Raw genomic sequence first — 24,539 nt, forward strand, 5'->3', positions numbered from 1 at the left:
TCAACAGGAATCTTGGGAGTCAGTGTGCCTGCTAATGAGCACTTAATCTGGCAGGTGTTTGAGGTATATAATTTCTTAATAAGCATAAGAAGTCTTTTGTCCATATTTAACTGCTCTAATTTGGTCCAAAGAAGATCCCTGTTAACTGAGTCAAATGCTCCCTTTAAGTCCAGAAAGGCCACGAATAATTTCAGATTAGTTCTCACGGTGTACTTATTAATTAGATGGGATAGGGTGATACAGTGGTCAAACGTGGTCTTCCCTTTACAGAAGCCCAGCTGTTCAGGGCCTAAAATACGCTTCTGTGTCATCCAGAAATTAAGCTTGGCCAATAAGTGCTTAGTGTATAGCTTGCCCATTATGGAGAGTAGGCTAATTGGCCTATAATTGGCAGGGTTAGTATGGTCGCCCTTTTTATATAATGGGACCACTATTGTGTTCAGCCACACCGTAGGAATTATGCCTGTTCTGTCTACTATTGTAAACAGAGATGCAAGGGGGGCAGCCCACCAGTCCGGGTCTAATTTTAAAATTTCAGAGGGGATGGCATCAGGGCCAGGGGCCTTTCCCGATTTCAGTTGCAGGATTAATTCTTTGATTTCCTCTGGTGCCACTGGTGGCCAGTCAGGTAAATCAATTAAAGAAGACTCAGATGGATCAGCAGTACAAATTTGCTCTTGAGAGAATAATGATGAGAAATACTGGAACCAAACATAAGAGGAAATGGCAGACATAGAGGGATCGTCAGCACGAAATGCAGCCGAGACTATAGCCCAAAATTTTTTTGAGTTCTTTAAGGTCGAGGCATAATATAGCTCGTCCCATTGAGTCTTAATGTATTCATACCTCCTTTTTTTGGTAAGCTGATGTAGTTGATTCTTAAGGTTAAAATATTCAGGCGGCAGAGTTGGGGCCTTTGAGTCACGATAATGACTATAGACACTACGTAACAGAGTTTTTACTTCCCTGCATTCTCTGTCAAACCATGAGTTTACAGGATTTACAGGATGGGTGAATTTAGTCCATTTACATTCCAAGATATAATTTTGCACTCCATAATCACATTCTTGTACTTTTTGGTAAGTCCTTTTCATTGTCCCTGATAAAATTTTCCATCTCATGACCAGACCTAATGTTCCTCCTTACTCCACCGAATTCAAATGCCAGTCCTTCTGGTATTTCCCATCTGTATCTAATTTTCAAGTCCTTTAACATCTGGACCAGCTCTCTGTATTTTTTCTGCTCCAACAGCACCGCTCTGGGCAGTTCTTTCATAATTCTCACCACCTTCCCATCGACTTCTAATGGTTCCTGGAATTGTTTACTCACAATTAACTCTCTTGTATTTCTAGTCATAAATTGCACAATCATATCCCTTGGTAACTTCTTCTGAGCTGCAAATTTTGAGTTAATTCTGTATGCCACGTCCAGGAGAGCTGCAACCTCCTCTTCTTCTTTCCCCAGGTAGCCCACCAAAATTTCTGTAATCTGCTCTTGGGCTGATTTTTCCACAATCTCCGGGATCCCACGAAATCTGAGTTGTTTTTCCATTTGTTTACATTCACCTACAGCCATTCTTCCCTTCATTCCTCGCATCTCCGTTCTCTGCACGTCTGCTAAAGTGTCAACCATGTTCTCTACTACATTAACTCTCTGCTGTGTAGCTTGCAAGTCATTCTGTACTTGATCCATTTTTTTTGTGAGTTCTGCCATCTCCGATTTTAGTGCCTCCTTAAAGTCTTTAAAATTCTCTTGCATCATTTCTTTAAGCTCTTTGTTTCCTTCTGAAACTTTTTTGTCCAAATTTTCCAGCACGGTTTGCCACTCCTTCTTCGACATCGTGGGGCTGGCTCTACCTCGCTCCCACGAATCCGCTCTTTTCCTCAACTCCGTGGCATTAATTTGTTACTTTCTGTTATTTTTAAAAGTCCAGATTCAGTTTATTTTTTTAACAATTAGTGTTTGCACAGTCCAAAATGTCGGGCATCTTTTCTCTATGGTTTTATATTGAAGCAATCACCCTTACCTTCATCATAGATGGCCTACTTCCATTTTCTTTGAGGTCACAGCTTTGCCCTGTTTCAAAATGGTGACTTTCTACTTCCGTTGTTAACAAGCCGCTTCTCGCCAGTCTCTGTGGTTCTGACGCACTTCCTGTCCCTCTTCTTTTCACAGCAGTTCTCGCGATATTAAAACTTTCTCACAGTCCAATATCTCTTCCTAGCCGCAGGTATGTAAACAATAATCAATTTTCTGCGCTAACTTCTCTTTACAATGCCACTTTTTAAAGTTTAATTTGCCGGAATTTCCTCCTTTGTATAACAAGTCTCTTGCAGTTTTTAAATTCTCTTTATCACTTTATTGCTTTTTTAAAATCTGTCCTGTATTGAGAGATAGCAATCTTTACCTTCTTAGATGTTTCTCTTGGGTTGTAATCGCTGCTTCAATTATCCAATTGATTCATATTCTCTTCTTGGCTTGCTGAAGCTTGAGCATGTAGGTCTTATGTCAGAAAATGACTCCAGAGCTGCTGCAGAGATTTTAGTAACCTTTCTTTGGGTGGGACCTCAAGAGTGGACGGGGGCTCGTTGTGTAGAACCCCCCTCGCACCCGATATCAACACGCCCTCAGGTTCTTAAGTGTGCTTGCCTGTTCTCCGCTTGAGAACAGGGGGCTGCAGGCAGTTTGCGCCCCTCCAGCCTCCACAAACAGCAGCACGGACAGCCCAGCTCCCTGAGCTGCATTAGACCTCCATGAATCCCATACCAGAAGTCCTCCATGTCTTACTATGTTGAAGCCTATATATGCATATAAAGCAACTGTGTGAAAGGGTACAGAAGCTGTCTTTTGCAAAAAAAAAAAAGCAGGAAAAGGACAGTAAAAGAGCTGGTATTTTTTGCAAAAAAAAGATACAAAGTGTTTTTCATACTGAACATTTTTAGAGGCTCCACCAATCAAGGCTCCTCCAAGTGGCTTCCAAGGTTACTGGTGAAGTTGCTGCTGGAGGCAAAAGCATTCTTTCTTCTTCAACAAGAGCTGATAGCTCTGACTTTTTGCCTTGCTTGCTTCTGCCTTTCCTCCTCCATCCACTCCAGCTAGGAGTCTTCTCATGCATCTGTGATTGCAGGAGCCGGTGAGTGGCCCCTTGGGTTGAATGGGAAGGAGTACTCCCTTAGCAGGGAAGCTCTGGGATCCTCCTTCCCACATCTTCCTCCAGCCAAGTTCCCTTCCACCATTTTGCTTCTCATGGTTGAGGCTTGGCTGGCAGACAATGATGTGTATGGCTTATCTTCTGCTCCAGGTGGGAGGCTGCCCTTTCATTCGCTCTTTCTCTCTATCTGCCCTTTTTTGGAGGACCCCCAAAGTATTAGCATGTGTAGATTTAAACCTCAAAGCTGTGTGTTTATTAAGAAATAGCTCTCATAGTATTCAATGTACTTAGGATTGCAACTTTGCCATCTGGTAGGTCAGATTCATAATCCATTTTTAAAAAAATCTTCCTGGCCTGTGCATATAGCTCAATGCTCCTGAGAACTGTAGAGGCATGTGTCTCTTCTCTTCTTTACCATGGTCAAAATGAACCCCCCCCCCAGCTAAGAGCAGCTAGAGTGGAGTGAGTTTGATGGGAAAGGGAAGAGTTAGACCCCCCCCCCAAAACTATACTTTTCATATGTTTATTTATTCAAGGATAATATTGAAACTCTGCAACTGCTGCTCTGCTAAAAAATTCTGTAAGATGTCTGCAAAAGAAAGTGCTGTTTCAAAGAAATGAAAGATTGCAGATGAGCACTGTGTCTTTAATGACAAATGGACTAATGGGTATGTCTTTGTTTTAAACAAAGATAAAGTAGTTTGTCTGATATGTCTTGAAACTTTCTCAGTATTAAAGGAGTACACTGTTAGAAGGCACTTTGAATCCTGTCACAAGAGCTATATAATCATATATACTCAATATATTAAGGAGAGGTGTGAGTGAACAAGATAAATTCTATTTAAAAATCAATGTTTTTGCAGCAAAATAGTTTTAGAAAGCATGGTGAGGAGAACCTATCTACTGTGAGGGCCAGCTTCCATGTTGCTAAATGTATTGCTGAGAGTGGTAGGCCGTTCACCGGTGGTGAATTTGTTAAAAAGTGCATGGTTAAAGTAATGGAGGAAATGTGCCCTGATAAGGTATTTTGTGTTAGTTGTGTCAGTTTATTGGCATCTACAATCACCAGGGGTGTTGAAGAACTAAGAGAAGAGCTGCATATGTCACTGATTGCCAAGGCAAAAAGTTTTGATTTTTTCTTCCTTTGGCATTAGATGAGAGCAATGACACTGCTCAACTACTAATATTTATCAGGGGGATAGATTCCAGCTTCAGAATTACTGCAGAGTTTGAAAGGCACTACAACTGCAGAAAGCATATTCTTGAAGGTGTGTAAATCAGTAGAAAATCATGGTCTGAGTTAGGATAAATTGATAAGCATCACAAGTGATGGTGCAAGAAATATGGTGGAAAGTAAAACTGGTATAGATGCAAGAATCAATGAAGAGATACTGAAATTAAACAGTACACTTCCCATGCAATTTCACTGCATGATCCATCAGTAAGCCTTGTGTAGTAAGATTTTTTAGTGGGAAAACATGACGCGTATTGTATCTAGAATTAATTACATCAGGCCTTACTCATCCTCAGTTTCAAAATTTTCTCTCAGAGATAGATGCAGAATATGGAGACATATTGTACCATGCAGAAGTCAGGTGGCTTAACAGAGACAAAGTCCTCAAACTATTTTTCAGTCTTCGCCATGAAGTTGATGTCTTTCTCAAAGAGAAAGCAGATCAACAAGTACTTTCTGACCCTGGATGGATTTTTGATTTGGCTTTCTTATCTGAGATCATAGAGCATCTGAACACATTGAATTGAAGGTTGCAGGGAATAGGAAAGCTTGTGTGTGATGTGTATCCCTGAATTGAAAGGTTTTGAAGCAAAACTAAACATTTTTGTGAAGCAAGTTAGTGAAAGTAACTTTTCAAACTTCTCATGCTACAATGAACTAAAATTTGAGAAAGACGTGAATTTACAATTCCATGTTGAAGGACATGTCAAAGCACTGAACCTATTGTAGGTGGAATTCCAACTCACAGATTACCGTAAGCACAGAAAGGAAATAAGAATATTTCAAAATCCATTTGAAGTAGCACCAGAAGATGCACGTAACTTTTTTTCAAATGGAACTAATTGATTTGTCAGCCAGTGATCATCTCAGAGACAATTACAAATAAAATAGTCTGTTCAATTTCTATTGTGGCCTACTAGATAGATTTATCAACCTAAAGATATTTGCTGAAGGCATGTTTCTCTTTGGCACCCCATACATCTGTGAACAAATTTTTTCCAAGATGAAAATTGTGAAATCCAAGTGTAGCTCAAGACTTTACAGATGAACATTTACATGACATTTTAAGGGTGCCTGCCACAAACCTTGACTTGGACATTAATGCCTTAGCTATCAGAAAACAGCCACAAAAATTACACTAACTCCTAAGTAAGCATGTGTAGCTAGATAAAAGGATTCGACAGTAAAATATTGTTCCCAAATCGACTGCATTCAAGTTAACATTTCTTCATTGACCTCTGAATGTTTACTGTTGATCTAAATAGGCAGGTTGATGTTTTTGTTACATTTTGATTTAAGCTGTGGCCCTCTTTAGGCATTGAGCACTCTAATGTGGCCCCCATGTGCCAAAAGGTTGGGGACCCCTGCTCTAAAAGATATACCTGAAGGGTTTCGAGACTAAAATCCATGTAATACTCTAATTAATTTATCCTTTCTTCTTGATACAATTCACAGTGGAAAAGTATGTGTGTGATATTTTTGACCCCTTTGTTTGAACAGGGACAACACCGCTGCTGCAAAGGCAGGCGGGAGAATCTCCCATACAAAACTGCAGAGGGGAATGCATCAAATCGTGCTGTAGAGAAGGCCCATCTACATCTTTTGTTTGTAATGTCTGAAAGATATGGGGATATAGGGTAACTCAGTCCTTTTTTAAAGCTCTTATAACTTAGAGGGAGCATTGCCTCATCGTTTCGGGACTCTATATTAACTAGTCTTTGGGTGATTAAAGCTTTTGCATTGTTGAGTCCCATATCAAATAGGGCTACTGGGTCCAAGCCAATCAATTTAATTTTATCAGCTATCTTTGAGCACCTTGTAGGATAAGGTCAGAAGCTAACAACAAGGGGATTAAACCCTTTGGCTCAAGATGAATTATTAGCCAGTAATAGATGACATGTTCCCAGATTTTTATTTCAACTCTGGGCAAACAAGCTTCTTGCCTAAGAATGACATTAGGAGTACATCTAGGTGCATTAAATAGAGATCTGAGAAATTTAGATTGAACTGTTTCTAAGATCTTAACATTAGCAGTTAGTCCCATTTGTGATCTGTATAAGAGTTGCGCTAATGAGTTGCTTATCTGGAGTTCATTGTTCTCATGAAGCTTAATCATCAGGTATAACCATCTTTTATCAATGGATGTATCTCCCAATTTTTTCCCATAGTCTTCCTCGAGAGATGGTACCAAAAGCAGCCCTGAGGTCTATAAATGCTGCATATAAATTTCTCTTGGGAGACATTGCTTGTTTGTGGATAAGGTAATCCAGCACCAAACAGTGATCCATGGTTGAACAGCCTTGGGAAAAGCCAGCCTGTTCAATTTCTAATAGATTCTCTTGGTCTAGCCATTTACATAGCTTCAGGCATAAATGTTTAGTATATAATTTACAGATGACATTCAAAAGGCTGATTGGCCTATAATTGTTTGTGTCATTTCTGTTTCCCTTCTTATATACGGGGACTATGATGGCTAGACCCCAGTCCTTTGGTATCTGGGCTGATTGATCTATGTATGTAAATAAGTTAGCTAATATTGGAGCCCACCAGTCTATATGTGATTTAAGCAGTTCTACTATAATGAAATCACTTCCCAGAGCTTTGCCATTTTTTAGCTGTAATATTAATGAGGTAACCTCACTAACTGAGACTGGAGGCCAAGATGGAATATTTGCTAAGCAGTCGGTTCTAGGTGATATGTAGTGTTGGTCTTTGTACAGGGTATCAAAGTGTTTTTCCCAGATTTCCAATTGAATGGTATTTGTCATAACCTTAGATTTGTTCTCCTGCATTCCTGAAATTATTTTCCAAAGGCTTATATTATCCCTCCCCTTGGTGGCTTTAATAAGTGATTGCCACTGAGTGTGCACAGCTGCTATCTTCTTTTTTTTCAATAAGTTTATATACTTCCTCTTCTTTGATTGGGTTTCAAGATTGGTATTTAGATTTGGGTTTCGCTGAAATGCTTTTAGGCTCTCTATAAGTTCAATCTTGGCTTGTACACATTCCTGGTCAAACCACTTTTTATTCAGTGAGCTACCAACTCTTGATAGGAGGTGGGTAAGCTTTGATATAAGCATGTCATATGTTTTTAATATAGCGTTTCCATTTTCTATAAATGTCAATGCATGGGAGATAGATTTTGCTTCTTCAGTCTGAGTCCAAATGAGGAATTTCTCACTAAGTTGGATATTCCACTTTTTCTAATGCTCCCTATCTGCTGTACCACATTCAGCCCAGTCATATCCCTATTCTTAGGGGGACTTAGTATTTCTCCCCAACTAACACTAAGGGGTAAATGATCACTATTTGGTCTCACATCAATCTTGAATGTAATATTACTATTGTAAAGGTTCAAGGCGGTCATTATGTAATCAATAGTTGAATGCTTTATACCTGACCAATAAGTAAATTGGCCTGGACAATTGTCAAGTAAAGAACCATTCAGGATGATAAGATTCAGTCTATACGTCATTTGCATTAAATATGCACCAGCGAGATTTGCGACTGGATCTAACGATTGTTGGTAAGCATATATTTGGGGTATGGCAGTGTCTGGGTTCCCTACTCCAAACTGATTTAATATTTGATTTTCATTTTGACCCAGCCTGGCATTAAAATCACCCCCAACTATTATAGATGGTGTGGGAAATTTCCCCATAAGACAGTGTATCTGCTGTTCTACTTCTTCCCAAATATTTTTGATGTATGAATGGGAAGGTTGGGGACGCAAATATACATTAATGCAAACAATTTTACAATTAGTAAAAGATATACAAGCAGCTAAACCCCAGTTACCAGAAATATCTAATTTCTCTGCAGTGGCTCTCAGTGTGGTTGATACAAATATATTTAGACCTCCTGAAGGTCTTCCTCCTCTTGCATTAGCAGTGGCAGGAAGCAGGACTGCTGTATAGTTTGGTAGTTCAAAGGCTTCCTTCATCCAGGTTTCCTGAAAGAATATGATGTCATATTGCATTATATAGCTGGTAAACTCTCCATCATGGCTCTTAAGTCTCCAACCTGCTATATTCCAGGATAGAAAAGTCAGTGATTGTCAGTCCAGTTGCTCGATCTTCCCCAGAGAGTTGTTACTGTCATTAAAGATACAGCCGTTGGTATAAACACCGGTAACTTTCTTCACCGGGTTCTCTTGGGTTCTCTTGAGTTTTAGCTCCGCTGGCTTCACTGGATTGTTCACTGAGTACTCTTGCTGGGACGTTGTAGAGTGGCTGCCTGGATTCCTTAGATCTATCACTACTGGCATTAGGGGAGCCGGGGAAGTTGTTGTCTCTGAGCAGCCCTCAAACATGTTTAGCACTAAGGAGGGATTTGATTTTTGCTGTATTAAATCATCTTTTGTTATCAGTTTTGGACCAGCATACTAGGAGGGATACGTTATCCCCAATAAATCAAATGTCCAAACCTTGCAAGGCTGGAACCGGCGACCAGTTCACTGACCCACAGCATACCAAAACAGGCAGTGAGGGCAGCAGCATGAAAAAGGGCCACCTCAAATTCTGAACTGCAGATCGTCCCCCACATAGAACCCAGGCCCCGCAGCACCAATAGGGAGATGGGTTGCCTGTTATCCTTCTTTGCACTGGCCTCCCGGGCCTAACCTTCCAACATCTTCCGCAAACAGAAGTCTCCCATTGCCTCAGTCACTCCCCTGGCCTTACTAGTGAAGGCCAACACCACAAGTTGGCCCCTAATGGTCTTCACTGCCAGGCGCTTACCTCTTTGTTCCCCACAGAACTGAATCAAGTGCGGCATGGTGATAGGCCATACCTGCTGCAGCCCCTTAGACTGCCTAAATTCCATGAACTGGTGCCAGCCTGATCATAAGACCTCCTTGTGCTGGGGACAATCACTAGGTTAATGGCCCTGCTTGCCGCTATCATCCAAGGCTCCACAGTTCCTGGTGCATCATGGCTGGCTGCAAGCCGGCCTCTGGTGTGAGCTGGTGATACCGTTCCATCTGAAAGTGAAACAGCACATCTGCCACGCCATTTCTAATGCCAAGAATGTTCCATGCCCTGAACAAAATGTTCAGCTGCAAACAATGTAGCATAAAAGCCCTAACCAGCCCCATGACCCTGATGGATCTGAAAGAGAGGGAGTTGAGAACATGTACCACAGCTTGGTTGTCACATCAAAAGTGGACTGTGTGGTTCGCCAGATGGGACTGCCACCAAACTGGGGAATAACTCCAAAAAGCTAAGGTCTGAAGTGAGGCCCTACTCGCCCACCAGACTGGCCATTGCTCAGCACACCAATGACCCTGAAAGTAGACCCCAAAACCAATGGACCCAGAGGCATCAGATGTCACCTTCAACTCAACTTCCAGGGGGAGTTCATCCCTCCAAAAGGTCACCCCATTGTAGAAATGCAGGAATTCATCCCACACCTCAAGGTCAGCTCTCATCCCAGCACTGATGCTGACCCTATGATGAAGCAGCCACAAACTACCCATGGGGGTGCAGAGGCATCAATGGAATGCCCTTCCTGGTGCAACCACATAGCAGGCAAAATTAAGGTAGCCTACCAACTGCTGAAGCTCACGTAATGAAGCCTTGAGCAGCTTCTGAAAGGAAGCTAGGCGATCCCTAAAGTCATTCAATTTGTCCTCCAGCAGCCGAGAAGTCTGCCACACCGTATCTAGTCCAATACCAAGGGAAGTTAAAACTATGGCCAGTCCTTCAGTCATTTCATGTGTCATTTCGGGGGAAACGTACGGTCCATATAAAATTGACTGTCAAATGAGAAGCCGAGAAGCTCAATATCTGCAGGGTGCACTGGCAAAAGGCGAAATGCTGACTTAATGTCGCATTTTGCCAATTCAGCACCAACCCCACATCTCCTAACCACCTTGACCGCTTGGTCAAATGAGGTGTACCTCACAAATGGTCTGGAATCCCATCATTGACTGAGCCCCCCTTGGTAAAGACAAGTGGTGGATGAGCCTGAACTCACCCGCAGCTTTCTTAGGTACCACCCCCAGTGGAGAAACCTGAAGACAAGGCACTGGCGGGGTTGAAAAGGGATCCAAAACACACCCCTCCACACACTCCTTGGCTGTCTTGGCCCTAACCACACCCTCCATACCAACAACAGAATGTAGATTAGATGATATGCAGGGGGCCCGAGGGCCCTGAAACGGAATTCTAAAACCAAACTCAAAACCATCTAACAGATAATGCACATCCAAGCACTTGGGGTACATCGCAAGCCTCCTAAGTTCCCTCAGCCTTATGGGGCTGAGTCCGTTTTCCAGCAAAACCATGGGTGCTGCCACCGCCTGCCTGAGAGCCACTACCTCTGCCACCCCTCTTACCCCACTCCTTGGGTTTCTGAGGGCAGCCAGAAACTGGGTGGGATTCCTCACAAATTGGGCACTGGTGCTTAAAAGGACATGCCTTTCTGGAACAGGCGCCCTGATATCAGTACTCCCAGCACAGCAGCCTGAGTTGAACTGGCTGCCCCGCAGGGGCACAAGATCCCTGGGCAGGCTGCTGCCTTTGGAGTATATGCCCACTATCCGAATGCTCACCCAGGTTTGGTTTTGCAGGGGCTATCAGCTGCAGCCACAGCTGCTGATGAATTTGATCCCAAGGGAGGTTTGAGTTCATGGTGGCGCTCATATGGAACTCCTCATCATATTGGAGCCAAGCTGCTCTGATGAAGTCGGTATAGCCCCAGTAAATAATATCGATATACTGAAAAAGCGGGATGGCCTGCCAAGGTTGAACCCTGGCAATGACACCAGCATAAATCAACATCCCCGGGAGCCAATTGGCCCATGTCCTGTCCACCTTCCTTCGCTTCAGGCATTCCTTCTCCCGGTCATCCAACTCCTCCTCTTTCTTTTCCAACTCCCAAAAGAAGAGCATGAAAACATTCATGTACTCCCCCTTCAGGACCTTTTCTCTGGTTGCAGGGGTTAGGTGATCACCCAACAGCATAGCCATGTCCCCGAATGGAAGAGCACGGAAAGGAACAGACCCATAGGTTGCTGCTCCCGGCCATGATGGATACCAAAAAGCCCCTGGGAAGCAACCCCACCAAGGAAGCTGGCCCGAGGCAGTTTGGGCTAATCCCCCTGCCCACCGTGCCTGACCACTAGGCCCCTGTGATGGCTGGGCACCACTGGGGTCCCTAGTCGGAGCAGTCCACCCAGGTTGTCCCCATGAGGGAGGGGCAAGTGACAAAGCCTGCTTCCCTGCATAAAAGGATGCAGAAGAAGCTGATTGCAAAGCAGCTGACGGCACTGGGGGAACAGACCTACTCCAGGGCACCCATGGCCAGGAGCCCATATGATGAGACTGGGGTGTCTTACCATCTCCTTCTGCCAGCTCCATGGCCAATGCCACTGGCCCGCACTTCACCACCAAGTCTTGCTTTACTGGCTCAGCATGTTCTGCCTCCGCACCATCTGCCACCACAATGGAAATGAATTCTTGGCTACCAGCTTTACCTAAAGGGCAGAGGGGCAGGTTAGCACTTCCCTTAAAAACGTTGCATTGGAAACATTCCTGACAGCCTCTGTCCGCTTAGCTCTGCCCTGCCCTGAGGATGAAGCACCCTTAGCTTTCTCCAACGCTGCTAAGCACTTGAGTATGCCTTGCCTGTCCAGGACATCTCACTTGTCATCTGAGGACGACTCAGGCAGTGCAGACTTTTTTGAGGCAGACCTCCTTGCAGGCTGCTTGCCCTCAAAGGACCTAGAAGCCTTGCCTTTAGGCATGGTGAGCCCGCTCACAGACCCCCCCCCCAGCAGAAAAGACAAATGGCAAGCTCCACCAATGTCCACCCAATCCACAAAATAGCCACCAAAGGAAGTCTCTGAGGCTGAGGGGCAAGGCCCCCAGCAGCTGCGGGCTGGAGCCCAGCAAAAGCCCTGCCCCAATGCCCCAGCAGTAGGAATCAAGCAGCCAAATGCCCATCCCCAGGGCAAACCAGTCAACCCCACTGCCCCAACAGTTTCTAGAGAGGATCAGACTGGAAAAAGGGGGAGGGGGCACTGGCCTCAGCCTAGAAACTTAACCACTATAGGGGTGGGCACAATCCCAAAAAAATTACAGATCAAGCTGATTATGGATCCGAGCTGGTGACGACCCCAAATACCCGATCTACACCGACCATCTCCCGTTTCCGATCTGTGGATCAGATCGGGGAGTGGGAAGGTGGGTGGTGGAAGCGACTGCCGGGCCCAGCGGGCACTGGGAGGTGGAAATGAGCTGCCTCCCCTCAGGGAGGGGACATTCACACACACACACACACACTTAGAGCAGAGGGGGGGGAGTTTTAACCCAGCGATGAGCTGCCTCCCCTCAGGGAGGGGACGTACACACACACACACACACTTAGAGCAGAGGGGGTGGAAGTTTTTAACCCGTCCCTGCCTCTCCAAATAGAGAGAGAGAGACACCCCGTCAACATGTTTCAGCCAGCTTTTTAAAAAATGAGCAAACCAAGGGAAACGCCCGGATAGTAAGGACTGCAATCAAACAACAACTCTAGGAATCTACAGTTAACAACAATTCATTTTATTTTATAGTGCAAAAGTGCCAATGTGCAAAGTGCAAGAATAATACAATAAATATAATAAATACAATAAGATCTTATGTTTCTAATGTCCAAATAGTCATGGAAAAACGATGTCCAGAAGGGAATGACATGAAAACCCACAATGGGGATAGAACAAAGAGTCACAACGCTGGATGGACGATGACCCCAGTCCAAATTGGAGTAAAATCCAAGTGTGCCGACGGGATTATGTGGGCATTTTATACAATTCCCGTTTCGTATAGGTCATACTTCTTCCTGGGCACAGTTAATTCTGGATGGTCACCATTTAAGTAAATACGCCAATGTGACTACACATAATATTCTTCCCAACTTCAATACATCACGAACATGGACAATGACGTGGACATGAGCAAACCAAGGGAAACGCCCGGATAGTAAGGACTGCAATCAAACAACAACTCCGGGAATCTACAGTTAATAACAATTCATTTTCTTTTATAGTGCAAAAGTGCCAATGTGCAAAGTGCAAGAATAATACAATAAATATAATAAATACAATAAGATCTTATGTTTCTAATGTCCAAATAGTCATGGAAAAACGATGTCCAGAAGGGAATGACATGAAAACCCACAATGGGGATAGAACAAAGAGTCACAATGCTGGACATCATGTCCACGTCATTGTCCATGTTTGTGATGTATTGACGTTGGAAAGAATATTATGTGTAGTCACATTGGCGTATTTACTTAAATGGTGACCATCCAGAATTAACTGTGCCCCGGAAGAAGTATGACCTATACGAAACGGGAATTGTATAAGATGCCCGCATAATCCCGTCGGCACACTTGGATTTTACTCCAATTTGGACTGGGGTCATCGTCCATCCAGCATTGTGACTTTTTGTTCTATCCCCATTGTGGGTTTTCATGTCATTCCCTTCTGGACATCGTTTTCCCATGACTATTTGGACATTAGAAACATAAGATCTTATTGTATTATATTTATTGTATTATTTATTTTTTTTTAAATTTTTTTTTATTGGATTAGAAATCTCTATAATATCTATTACAATCAATTTCCTTTAAATATTCCAGTTCTAACCCTCTCCCTTCCCCCCCCTTTTGCTGACTTCCAACAGTTTTCCAACCCCTTATCCGTTTTTCCCCCTACTCATTTCAAACTTATTTTATTCTATTAAACATATACTTTCACTCTCTTCTAAGCTTCTATTATAACACAGTGCTATCTCTATTCCCTTTCCCACTTAACTTATCAACTAAATGTTACATTCCTGGCATATATTCTTTAATAATAACAATCATTTGTCTACTTTTGTACTCCATATTCTATCTTATTTCATTCTCGTCTCATCAATATGGGGCAAACAATTTGTCCCTTATTCTGCATAACTTTAAGTACTTCTATAAGCATTGTATACATTCACTATAAGTCAATCAATTTAACTCATACTCTATATGTTGCTCTTTACTTCCTTCTATCTTATATTCATTCTATCTTAGTTATATAATTTCTCCATTATACAATTATCTGCCAGAAATAAAATTAGTTAATTTCTATCCTTATAATTCTTATAGTAACACCTCTATTACTTAGTACTATGTATAGTAGTCAAATAAAATATTTGCTTAGAATTTCTCATTTAACTCTCCTCCCCTCGGTAAAGTCACTTCCCTCTTCTTTTGTTGTATTTCAGTAATTTTCAAACTGCCACAGTTCTCCTCCCACCTCCCATTTTTTCACCAAATATTGCTTCAACTTTTCCCAATCCATGTTGAACTGTCCTGGATCAAGGTCTCTCAGTTTCCTTGTCATTTTGTCCATTTCCGCCATGTACAGCAATTTGTAAATCCAGTCCTCGATAGTTGGCACTTCTTGTACTTTCCACTTTTGCGCATACAACAGTCTAGCCGCTGCTGTCATGTAAAATAACAATGTCCTGTATTGTGCCGGAATATCCTCCATTCCCAAGTTCAGTAGCAGGAGTTCTGGGTTCTTATTAACTTGAAATTGTAAAATCTCACTTATCATTCTTATTATTTCCCCCCAGTACTGCCTAGCTACCTCACAAGTCTACCACATGTGGTACAACGATCCTTCATGCTTTTTACATTTCCAGCATTTATTAGACATGTTCAAATTCCCTAACGCAATTTTCTTTGGTGTCAAATACCAACGATAAATCATTTTATAAACGTTCTCTTTAATGTTAGTGCATGTCGTGATCTTCAATGTATTCTTCCACAAGTATTCCCACGCCTCCATTGTTATTTCTTTATTAAAGTTTATAGCCCACTTCACCATTTGACTTTAACTGTCTCATCTTCTGTGTACCATTTTAGCAACACTTTATAAGTCTTAGAGATTTCCTTTTTATCCTCTTGTAAAATTACCTCCTCTAATTCCGAATTCTCCATTCTTACCCCTCCTTTCACACAGTTCGAGTTATAGAGATCTCTAATCTGTCTATATTGAAAGCAATCATAACTTGGAGACAAATCGTCTTGCGTCTTTATTCTTAGTTTAGAAAATTCTGTTCGTGTTATCTCCTTATATGTTAAACACTGTTGTTCATTATCGACAGTTCTCGGATCTATTACTTCATAAGGAACCACCCAGGAGGGAATTCCTTCCTGTAGGTAATCTCTATACTTCTTCCAAATTGTGAAGAGGCTTCTCCGAATGTAATGGTGTAGAAACATAGTCTGCTTTTACTTTGTCATACCACAGATATGCATGCCATCCAAATATTTTTTTATATCCTTCTAAGGCCAGTAGTTTGCGGTTTTTGAGCGTCATCCAGTCTTTCAGCCACACCAAACAGATTGCATCGTAGTAGAGTCTTAGATTGGGCAGTTGCATTCCCCCTCTCTCTTTTGCGTCTTGTAATACTTTCATTTTCACTCGAGGCTTCTTGCCTGCCCAAACAAAGTCCGATATTTTCCTCTGCCATTTTTCAAACTGCTTAGAGTCCCGAATAATTGGTATTGTTTGTAACATAAACATCACTCTTGGCAGCACATTCATCTTAACTACTGCAATTCTTCCCAACCATGACAAATTCAATCTATTCCATTTAATCAAATCTTGCTCTATCTGAGTCCACAGTTTCTCATAATTATTCTTGAATAGATCTATATTCTTTGCAGTCAGTTCAATTCCCAAATATTTCACCTTACTTGTTACTTCACAATCTGTTATTTCCGTTAATAACTGTTGTTTTTGTTTGGTCATATTTTTGCATAATATCTTGGACTTCTTTTTATTTACATAGAATCCTGCCAAATCTCCAAATTCCCTGATTTTCTCTATTACCTTTGGCATATTCTCAATTGGATCTTCCACAATTAACATTATGTCGTCCGCAAATGCTCTGACCTTGTAGGAAAAGTCTTTTATTTTTATTCCACGGATTGCATTATCTTCTCGAATCTGTATCATCAATATTTCCAAAACCAAAATAAACAACAGTGGAGACAACGGGCAGCCTTGTCTTGTACCTTTACCTACAGTCAGTTTCTTAGTCACCTCATCATTCACCACAATTGCTGCACTCTGGTCTCTGTAGATTTCTTTCACTGCTCTTATGAATCTTTCCCCCATTTGTAGCTGTTCCATAGTGGCAAACATAAAATCCCAGTTCAAATTGTCAAATGCTTTTTTAGCGTCCACAAAGAAGAAACCAGCCTCCTTATCACAATGCTTGTCATAGTATTCAATAGCATTTATAACTGTCCTTAAATTGTCTTTAATTTGTCTGTTTGGAACCAGCTTGTTCCTCCTCAATAACTTCGGAAAGCCATCCCTTTACTCTTTCCGCCAATATCTTCGCAAAGATTTTATAGTCATTATTAAGTAGTGAAATAGGTCTGTAATTTTTAATATTAGTCAAATTTTGTCCTTCTTTGGGGATCAATGATATATTAGCTTCACTCCAAGTGTCAGGAATCCTTTGATCCCTCAAGACACCATTGATGACTTCTTTTAGGAATGGCACCAGTTCATTGACCATTACCTTGTAAAATTTGGCTGTAAGTCCATCAGGTCCTGGCGCCTTTCCCAGATTTGTTGACTGTATTGCCTTCCTTATCTCTTCCTCCGTTACTTCACTGTTCAGTTTGTCTCTCCATCTTTCCGAAATTACTGGTAGCTTCATTTTCCCCAAATACGTCGCTATTGAGTCTTTATTCACTTCTTTTTTGTTGTACAGTTTAGCATAAAATTTGTAAAAGGCTCTGCTAATAGCCATCTGTTCCAGATATACTTTATTGTCCTCACATATTTTATTTATTGTCTTCTTCTCCTTTCTCTTCTTCAATTGCCACGCCAAATATTTCCCAGGTTTATTTGCACCTTCAAACGACTTTTGGTTCATTCTCTTAAGATTCCATTCCAGTTCTTTATTATTCATTGCCGTCAACTGCTCTTGAAGGATTTTAATATCCTGGTATATTTTCTTTTTCCCTGGCCTTTTCTTTAATTGTATTTCTTTGGCTTTTATTTTCTCCATAATCTCCTGTCTCTTCTCCTCTTTTTTTCCCCTAGCTCTTCCATTTAAGTCCATTAGTATACCTCTAATTACTGCCTTATAGGTATCCCATACCTTATTGGTTGGTACTTCTCGATTCATGTTGTACTGTATGAAGAACTTAGTTTCCCTTCTCAACATCTCCATATTTTCTCCCTCTTGTAACAAGTCCTCATTTATTCTCCATCCTTTCCTTTTGGTTCTTTTTCCAAACTTCCACATAATTGGATTATGATCTGAGCCTACCATGGGCATTATTTCTACGTCCTTAGTCCAAAGCGCTAAGTCTTTTGAGGCCCAGATCATATCAATTTGTGATAACGTAGAGTGTCTCGCAGAGTAAAACGTATATTGTCTGCCTTTAGGATTCTGTCTTCTCCATACATCTTCCAAAATTTCCTGTTGCATTAATACAAAAAAAGTCTTTGGTAGTAATCCTTTTTTCTTTTGTACAGTTGATGATTTTTTGTCCTGTTCCAAGTTTGTAACTCCATTGAAGTCTCTTGCAAGAATTATCTGGTTGTAAGAAAGTTCATCTAATTGCTTCCTTAAATCTTCAAAGAAGCTTTCTTTTGCTCCATTAGGTGCATAAATTCCAATCACCAACACTCTCTTTAAATTCCATGTACATTCCACTGCTAAAAATCTGGCTTCCACATCTCTCATCACTAATTTTGGCTGTAGCTCCTGCCACTCCCCTTTTTTTCTTTTTTGAGGCCGCTACAAAGTCATTGCCCAATTTGTTCAATTTAAGATATTTTACATCCTGCTTTCTGATATGAGTCTCTTGCAAACACACAATATCACATTTTTGTTTTAATAGCCAGTGGAAAATACTTTTTCTCTTATTCGGTGAGTTAAGTCCATTTACATTCCAAGATAACACTTTACACTCCATATTCATAACCTTGTTGTTGGTAAGTCCTTTTCATTGTCCCTCAAAAACTTTTCCATTTCTAGTTCAGATCTGATGCGCTTTTTCACTCCTCCAAATTCAAAGGACGCTCCTTCTGGTAATTCCCATCTGTACCTTATTTTCATGTCCTTCAGAGTCTGGACTAAGGCTTTGTATTTTTTCCGGTCTAGCAACACCGATCTGGGTAACTCCTTCATAATAATAACCGTCTTGCCATCAACCTCCAATGGTTCTTGAAATTGTTTACTCACAATCATTTCTCTTATATTTCTAGTCGTAAATTGCACAATCACGTCTCTTGGTAATTTCCTTTGGGTCGCAATTCTTGAATTTATTTGATACACCACATCTAGAATAGCCACAGTTTCCTCCTCCTCCTTTCCCAGGTATTAAGCTAACACCTCAGTAATCTGTTCTTGGGCCGTCTTTCCTTCTACCTCCGGCAAGCCGCGAAACCTCAGCTGCTTCTCCATATGCTTGCTCTCCGCAACTGCCATTCTTCCCCTCATCACCCTCATCTCTGTTCATTGCGTGTCTGCAAGGTTCTCCACCGCATTTTCCACTACATTGACTCTTTGCTGTGTCGCCTGCAGGTCATTTTGTATTGTTTCCATTCCCTTCTTCATTTCTGCCAGTTCATTCTTTACTGTCTCTTTAACCTCTTTCACCAGCTCAGGTTTCATATCCTTGAGTTCTTTAATCGCTTCTGAAAGTTTTTTATCCAAGTTCCCTATAGCCGTTTGCCACTCTTTTTTCGACATCGTGGGGCTTGCTTTACCTTGCTCCCATGTGTCCGCTCGCTTCCTTAACTCCGTGGGGCTTGGCTTAGTGTTCTTTTGTTTTAAATGTCCCGGTCTTTTTGCAAAAAAGTCGTTTAAAGAGTCCAAAATGTCAGGCGTCTTTTCTCTATGGTTCCTCTATGGTTTTTGTAATCCAATATGGCTTACTTCCTCTTCCGCTGAAGCCGCAGCTCTTCCCCTTTCAAAAATGGCGATTCCCTTCTTCCTGTCATCAGGCAAGGGCCGCTCCTCTCCAGCAACTCTATCACTATTACGTACTTCCTGTTTCCCGACTTCCCACAGCAGTTCTCATGATGGTAAAGCTTTCTCACAGCCTGATATCTCCTTGTGACCACAGGTATGTAAAACAATAGTCCAATTTCTTTAATAACTCCGTTTAACGTAGTCCTTTTTCTAATATAGTTCTTGCCGGATCCTCCCCTCCTTCTAATCAATCTGTTGCAGTTTAAAAGTCTGCTTTAATGTTTCATTGCTTTAAGTAATCTGTCCCGTTTCAAGAGATAGTGATCTTTACCTTCTCCAACACTTTTCGCGGGTTGTAATCGCTGTTTCAATCTCAGATTCCCATCAATTCTTCTTGTCCCAGTTGAAGCTTGGGCATGTAGGTCCTATGCCAACCGCATTGGCTCCAGAACTGCCGCAGAGATTTTAGCCGCCCTGTCTTCGGGTGGGACCTCAAGGGTCGGGAGAGAGTCCGTTGCGTAGGACCCCCCCCTCACCCGAGATCAACGCGCCCTGAGGTACTTGAGCGTTCTATGCCTGTTCTCCGCCTGAGAACAGTTGGCCGCAGGGGTCTTTTTGCCCCGCCGGCCGTTGAAATGGCAGTCCAGTCAGCTCAGCACTTAGAGCTGCGTTAGACCTTCATGGATCCCAAACCGGAAGTTATATTTATTGTATTATTCTTGCACTTTGCACATTAGCACTTTTGCACTATAAAAGAAAATGAATTGTTATTAACTGTAGATTCCCGGAGTTGTTGTTTGATTGCAGCTTTTTAAAAAAAGCAGGGACAGAATCCTCTATTCCTCCCCACCCAATTTTAAAAGCAAGCAGCCAGTCTTCCAAAAGCATATTTTAAACACACACACAGAGCTGTGAATGAGGTTTCCCCACAAAATACAGTGTTTTAAAAGCAGGTTAAAAACAGAGAGTGACAGACAGAAAAACAGCCATTCCTCCTACAAAGCCCCATTTTTTTAAAAAGCAAAAAATGTTTGGAACACCCCCTTCCCCCTCCCTCCACTGAGTCTCTTCTCCCAACTGGTGGTGTGTTGCTGCTCCGTGGTTGGTAGGAAGCCCTGCTGATCAAGGAAAGTGGGGCTTCCATTTGGGTTTCCAGGGCGACAGAAGGAGGGCAAACACAGCTCAGGCATTCCCCTGGCTCCGTTGCCCCGGGAATAGATTACTGGCACCTGATTGTCTGCATCCCCGATCAGATCCCGATGGCCCAAATCAAGCCCAATGAAGGCCCCCCCCAAATGCTGGATCGGTCGCTGTGGATGGCACCAATCCGCTGGGTCCCGATCGCGCGAACGCCGTCATCGTGGGTATTTTTCTATCATAATGCTGATCGTGCCCATCTCTAAACCACTATGCCCCAGCAGGAAGAGGGGCAAGGCCAATAGGGGGTCAGGCCCAGAAAAACCACCTAAACACTATCCCCCCAGCCCACCACGGTGGTCAAGCCAGTAATGATTTGCTTTCATATCAAAAGAAAGTGCAACAGTGAAAGGTTAACAGCCAGCATGGCCAAGAACAAGGATATCCAACTTTTATTTTCTCCCCAGCCCCCTGAATTCTCCAGGCAGCATCCCACTGGCATGTAAGCATAGTCTGCCACACATAATGACACTTCACAAGCTGTCTGGCACACAAGTGTAAACATTAATAGACATTTACATACACACAGAGAGTGTTGTATCTAAAATGTAGAACTGTCTGAAAACATACTTTTGTTTACAAGCAAATGGGGTACAATTCTTTAACTATAATTTGACTGAAATCTCACAAGGCCCAGCAGGAGTCAAATGAAACCCCTCAAGGGCATACAGGAGGCCTGCTAGCCCCCCCCCCTGGCCCAGACATTTGAATGCAATATTCCAAGAAGCCCAAGCATGCCTAGCCATTGCTGTTGGGCACTCATTCTACATCATATCACTTTGCGTAGAAGTATTGTATTTTTGTAGTGGGGGAACTGCTCACAGTCCTTATTCAAGTTAAGGCCTAGCCATAGCTATGGTTCTAATAAGGACGGGATGAACCTCCAAGCAAGCTATGTCACACCGGAACTGCACCCCACAAGGCCAAAGCAAAATGACAGACAACAGTAAAAGCAACCTATTTTTCTGCTACATCTAACTACATAATGGTTACAAATTCTTTATGACTAAGGTAATCCAGGTTTTAAACAGGGAAGCTCAGCAAACAAGAAAGGCTTACTGAAATGTGAGGTCTCTTCTGAGTATCACCAAAAGAACCCTGCTCAAATCTTCACAAGGCACACTTTTATAGCAAAGGCGACAATTAGGAATAAAGAGATAAATCTTCTAAATTGTATATCTGCCACTGTGCTGTTGTAGCACAGTGGTTAAGTGATTTGGCTGCAAATCAGCACTCTACTGGTTTGAATCTCACTACTGCCATGAGCTTAGTAGGTGGCCTTGGTTAAGCCACTCATCTCAGCCCCAGCTCCCCAGCTGTATTGTCGGGATAATAATAACACTAACTTGTTCACCGCTCTGGGTGAGGCGCTAATCTGTCTAGAAGAGTGGCATATAAATGCAGTTATTATTATTATTAACATTACATCTGATTTCCCTTGATGTAAAAGAATTGGAATCGTAAATGTTATTTTTATTTTTAACGAAAGATTTCATGATCTTAGGATACATTTTTATTGTAACTTACCAGTGCTCTTAATCAAGTTCTCCAGGCTAGCAAAAACAATTATATTTTATAGGGTCATAAATCTATTCGGTGTTCAGGTAGCTTAAAGAATTATCTTGTTGAGAACAGTCTGAAGATCTTGCTACTCTTCCACAAAGCAATTAAAATTAACATAGGTCATAAAATGACATGTTAACACATAGATTAACACGGATAGGCAGTTTGTATCAAAGTGCAGTATGTCTCTTGTTAAGTTGCACTTTATAAAGGCAGCACCAAGCAATTCTTAACTAGATCCTACAGCAAATGTTTGGCAGCACATGTCTTTACTGAGACAGCATTTAAAGCCTGTATTCCTCAGGTGCTCCTGATTGAATTCTGGATCAAGTTCAAGTTCTTGGTTTTGACAATGAGAGCCTTCAGTGTCTGGGACCAACACACTTTCGGGATTATCTCGCTTCATATGTTCCTCAGAGGGCCTTACTCTGTTGGTGATCCCCAGCCTTAAGGATGTTTGTCTGGCCTGGACCAGAGACAGAGCCTTGCAAGCTCTAATGCTGGCCTGGTGGGACTCTCTCCCTGCAGAGATCCGAGCCCTGCAAGATCTGTAGCAGTTCCGCCAGACCTGTAGAATGGAGATGTTCCACCAGGCCTATTGCTGTGGCTGAGGCAACGGAGAATTGACCTACTGGCATCTGTTACTCTGGTTCTGTTCTGTTCTCTGCTGTTTTAGATCTTGGCAGATCCTGGTCTAGCCCCACATTGCTTCGAGTACTTTGTCTGACTTGTATTTTAGATGCTGTAATCTGGATTGATATTGTTAAATTCTATTTTATACTGTGTTTTTATTGGTTCTTGATTTTATATGCTTATTTTTTAAATCTTTGTATGTGATTTATTGTTATTGTAACCCGCCTTGCATCTGCTTGAGGGGATGGTGGGCTAAAAATTGAATAAACAAACTATCTGCTCTAGCAGAATAAAAGGCATTACATTTCTTTTTAAAAGATACACAATAAAAGAGGGTTTTTAAAAGGTCTATCACAAATGCTTAAATTCCACCCGTTTTTAATTTTGGTTTAATTAGGATTCCTTTGTTATGTGCACCTTGATATTATAGAGAGCATGAAATTTGCAAATGAAGGGCTTGGGAAACTTCCATTTAGCATGTTTGAAAAAAAAATTCTCCACATTTAACCGGAGTTCAGGCAGTGTGGAATGCATTGCCCTAAAATTAAGGGATAATCAGAGAATTAAATGGGGAACGGAAATCTGTCCCTAACTGTCAGGAGCGCCCACTCTTCCTAGAGTCAACTTCCTGTGCTTAAAGCTGGTCAAAAAACAGGCTGTGAAAAGGATGCCCAACAGGATTTCATGTTTGCTCTGTCTCACTCAGGACTGTCGCTGTGCCCCTGAGCAGAAAAATGGGACTGGGGGAGAAAGTGCAAAAGAAAGCATCTCCAAATGCTGTGCTGGAAACTTTTTACAGAAGATACCAAAAGAGACCAAAAGAGGTAAATTCACATATGCTCTCACTCTCCTCTCCTCTCCTTAGCCAGCTCCAGGTTTGGGGGGGAAAGTTCCTATGGGCCTCCTCTCTACCTATCACCAGCCCGCCCCCTGCTCACACCTCCCTTTTCACCCGCACAGGTATGTCCTCCACCTACCTGTGCATCCTTCTTCTTCTCATAAGCCTTCCCACCACCTGCACTCACAGTTGCCCACATTGCCAATATCCCTTTTCTTGACAGTGCCAGGCAGTGCATGTGGTTGTGCTACTAGAGACACTGTTGACTTGCAGTGTCTGCATGCTCTTCCCCAATGCACATGCTGTGCAGCATGTTGATCTAAGTAGGGTTGCCAGGTCCCCTTACTCTCCCAGCATGAGGGAGTTGACCCATTGCTTACCTTTTCACTGCTCCCATGCTGCTCTTTGTACACACAAAGTGATGACACTCACAGGAAATGATGTCATTGTGCAGGCGCATGGATATGTGTGCACTCCACAGCAGCCCAATTGGGGCCCCAAATGGGGGTCCAAAGCAGCCTGATGCAAAGAGCACAAGTGCTCTCAGGGCAGCGTGATGACATCAGTTCCGGGAAGTGACTGTTGTACCACCCCAGGAGTGTGCCCGGAGGGGCCCATTCCCACACCTCCCCCCCACCAGCCAGGTAAGTGGTGGCATGAGTGGAAGGTGGAAGAAGGGGATACCTGTCCCCCACCAGGGGAATGGGATCCCTAATGGGTAGGGAACTCTCATGAGTGGATGAGAGATGTGTGGGCATCAGGAGGAGAGACACATGTATGTGGGAATGTTACACATGTGCGCGACACTCCTGTCTGGTAATCCTGAACTCCTGCCTGCTGTGTTCAGCCCTGCAGTACCAGTGAGCCTCCTGCCTGCTGTGCCCAGCCCTGTGCGCGACACGTTGCTTCCACCCACAACTCAGCAGCTACTGGCAGCATGGACAC

General features: G+C 42.5%; 1 protein-coding gene across 1 annotated transcript in view; it reads left to right on the forward strand.

Moving 5' to 3' along the window:
• The window catches only part of LOC129330252 (ceramide synthase 4-like), a 131,094-nt gene that overhangs the window by 47,206 nt on the left and 59,349 nt on the right, over nucleotides 1-24,539 (forward strand). The window contains exon 3 of the mRNA XM_054980289.1: nucleotides 23,463-23,580. Within this exon, the coding sequence (XP_054836264.1) occupies nucleotides 23,463-23,580 (118 nt within the window). The remainder of the gene's footprint in view (nucleotides 1-23,462; nucleotides 23,581-24,539) is intronic.

This window comes from Eublepharis macularius, chromosome 5, assembly GCF_028583425.1.
Source record: "Eublepharis macularius isolate TG4126 chromosome 5, MPM_Emac_v1.0, whole genome shotgun sequence".
Classification (NCBI taxonomy): domain Eukaryota; kingdom Metazoa; phylum Chordata; class Lepidosauria; order Squamata; family Eublepharidae; genus Eublepharis; species Eublepharis macularius.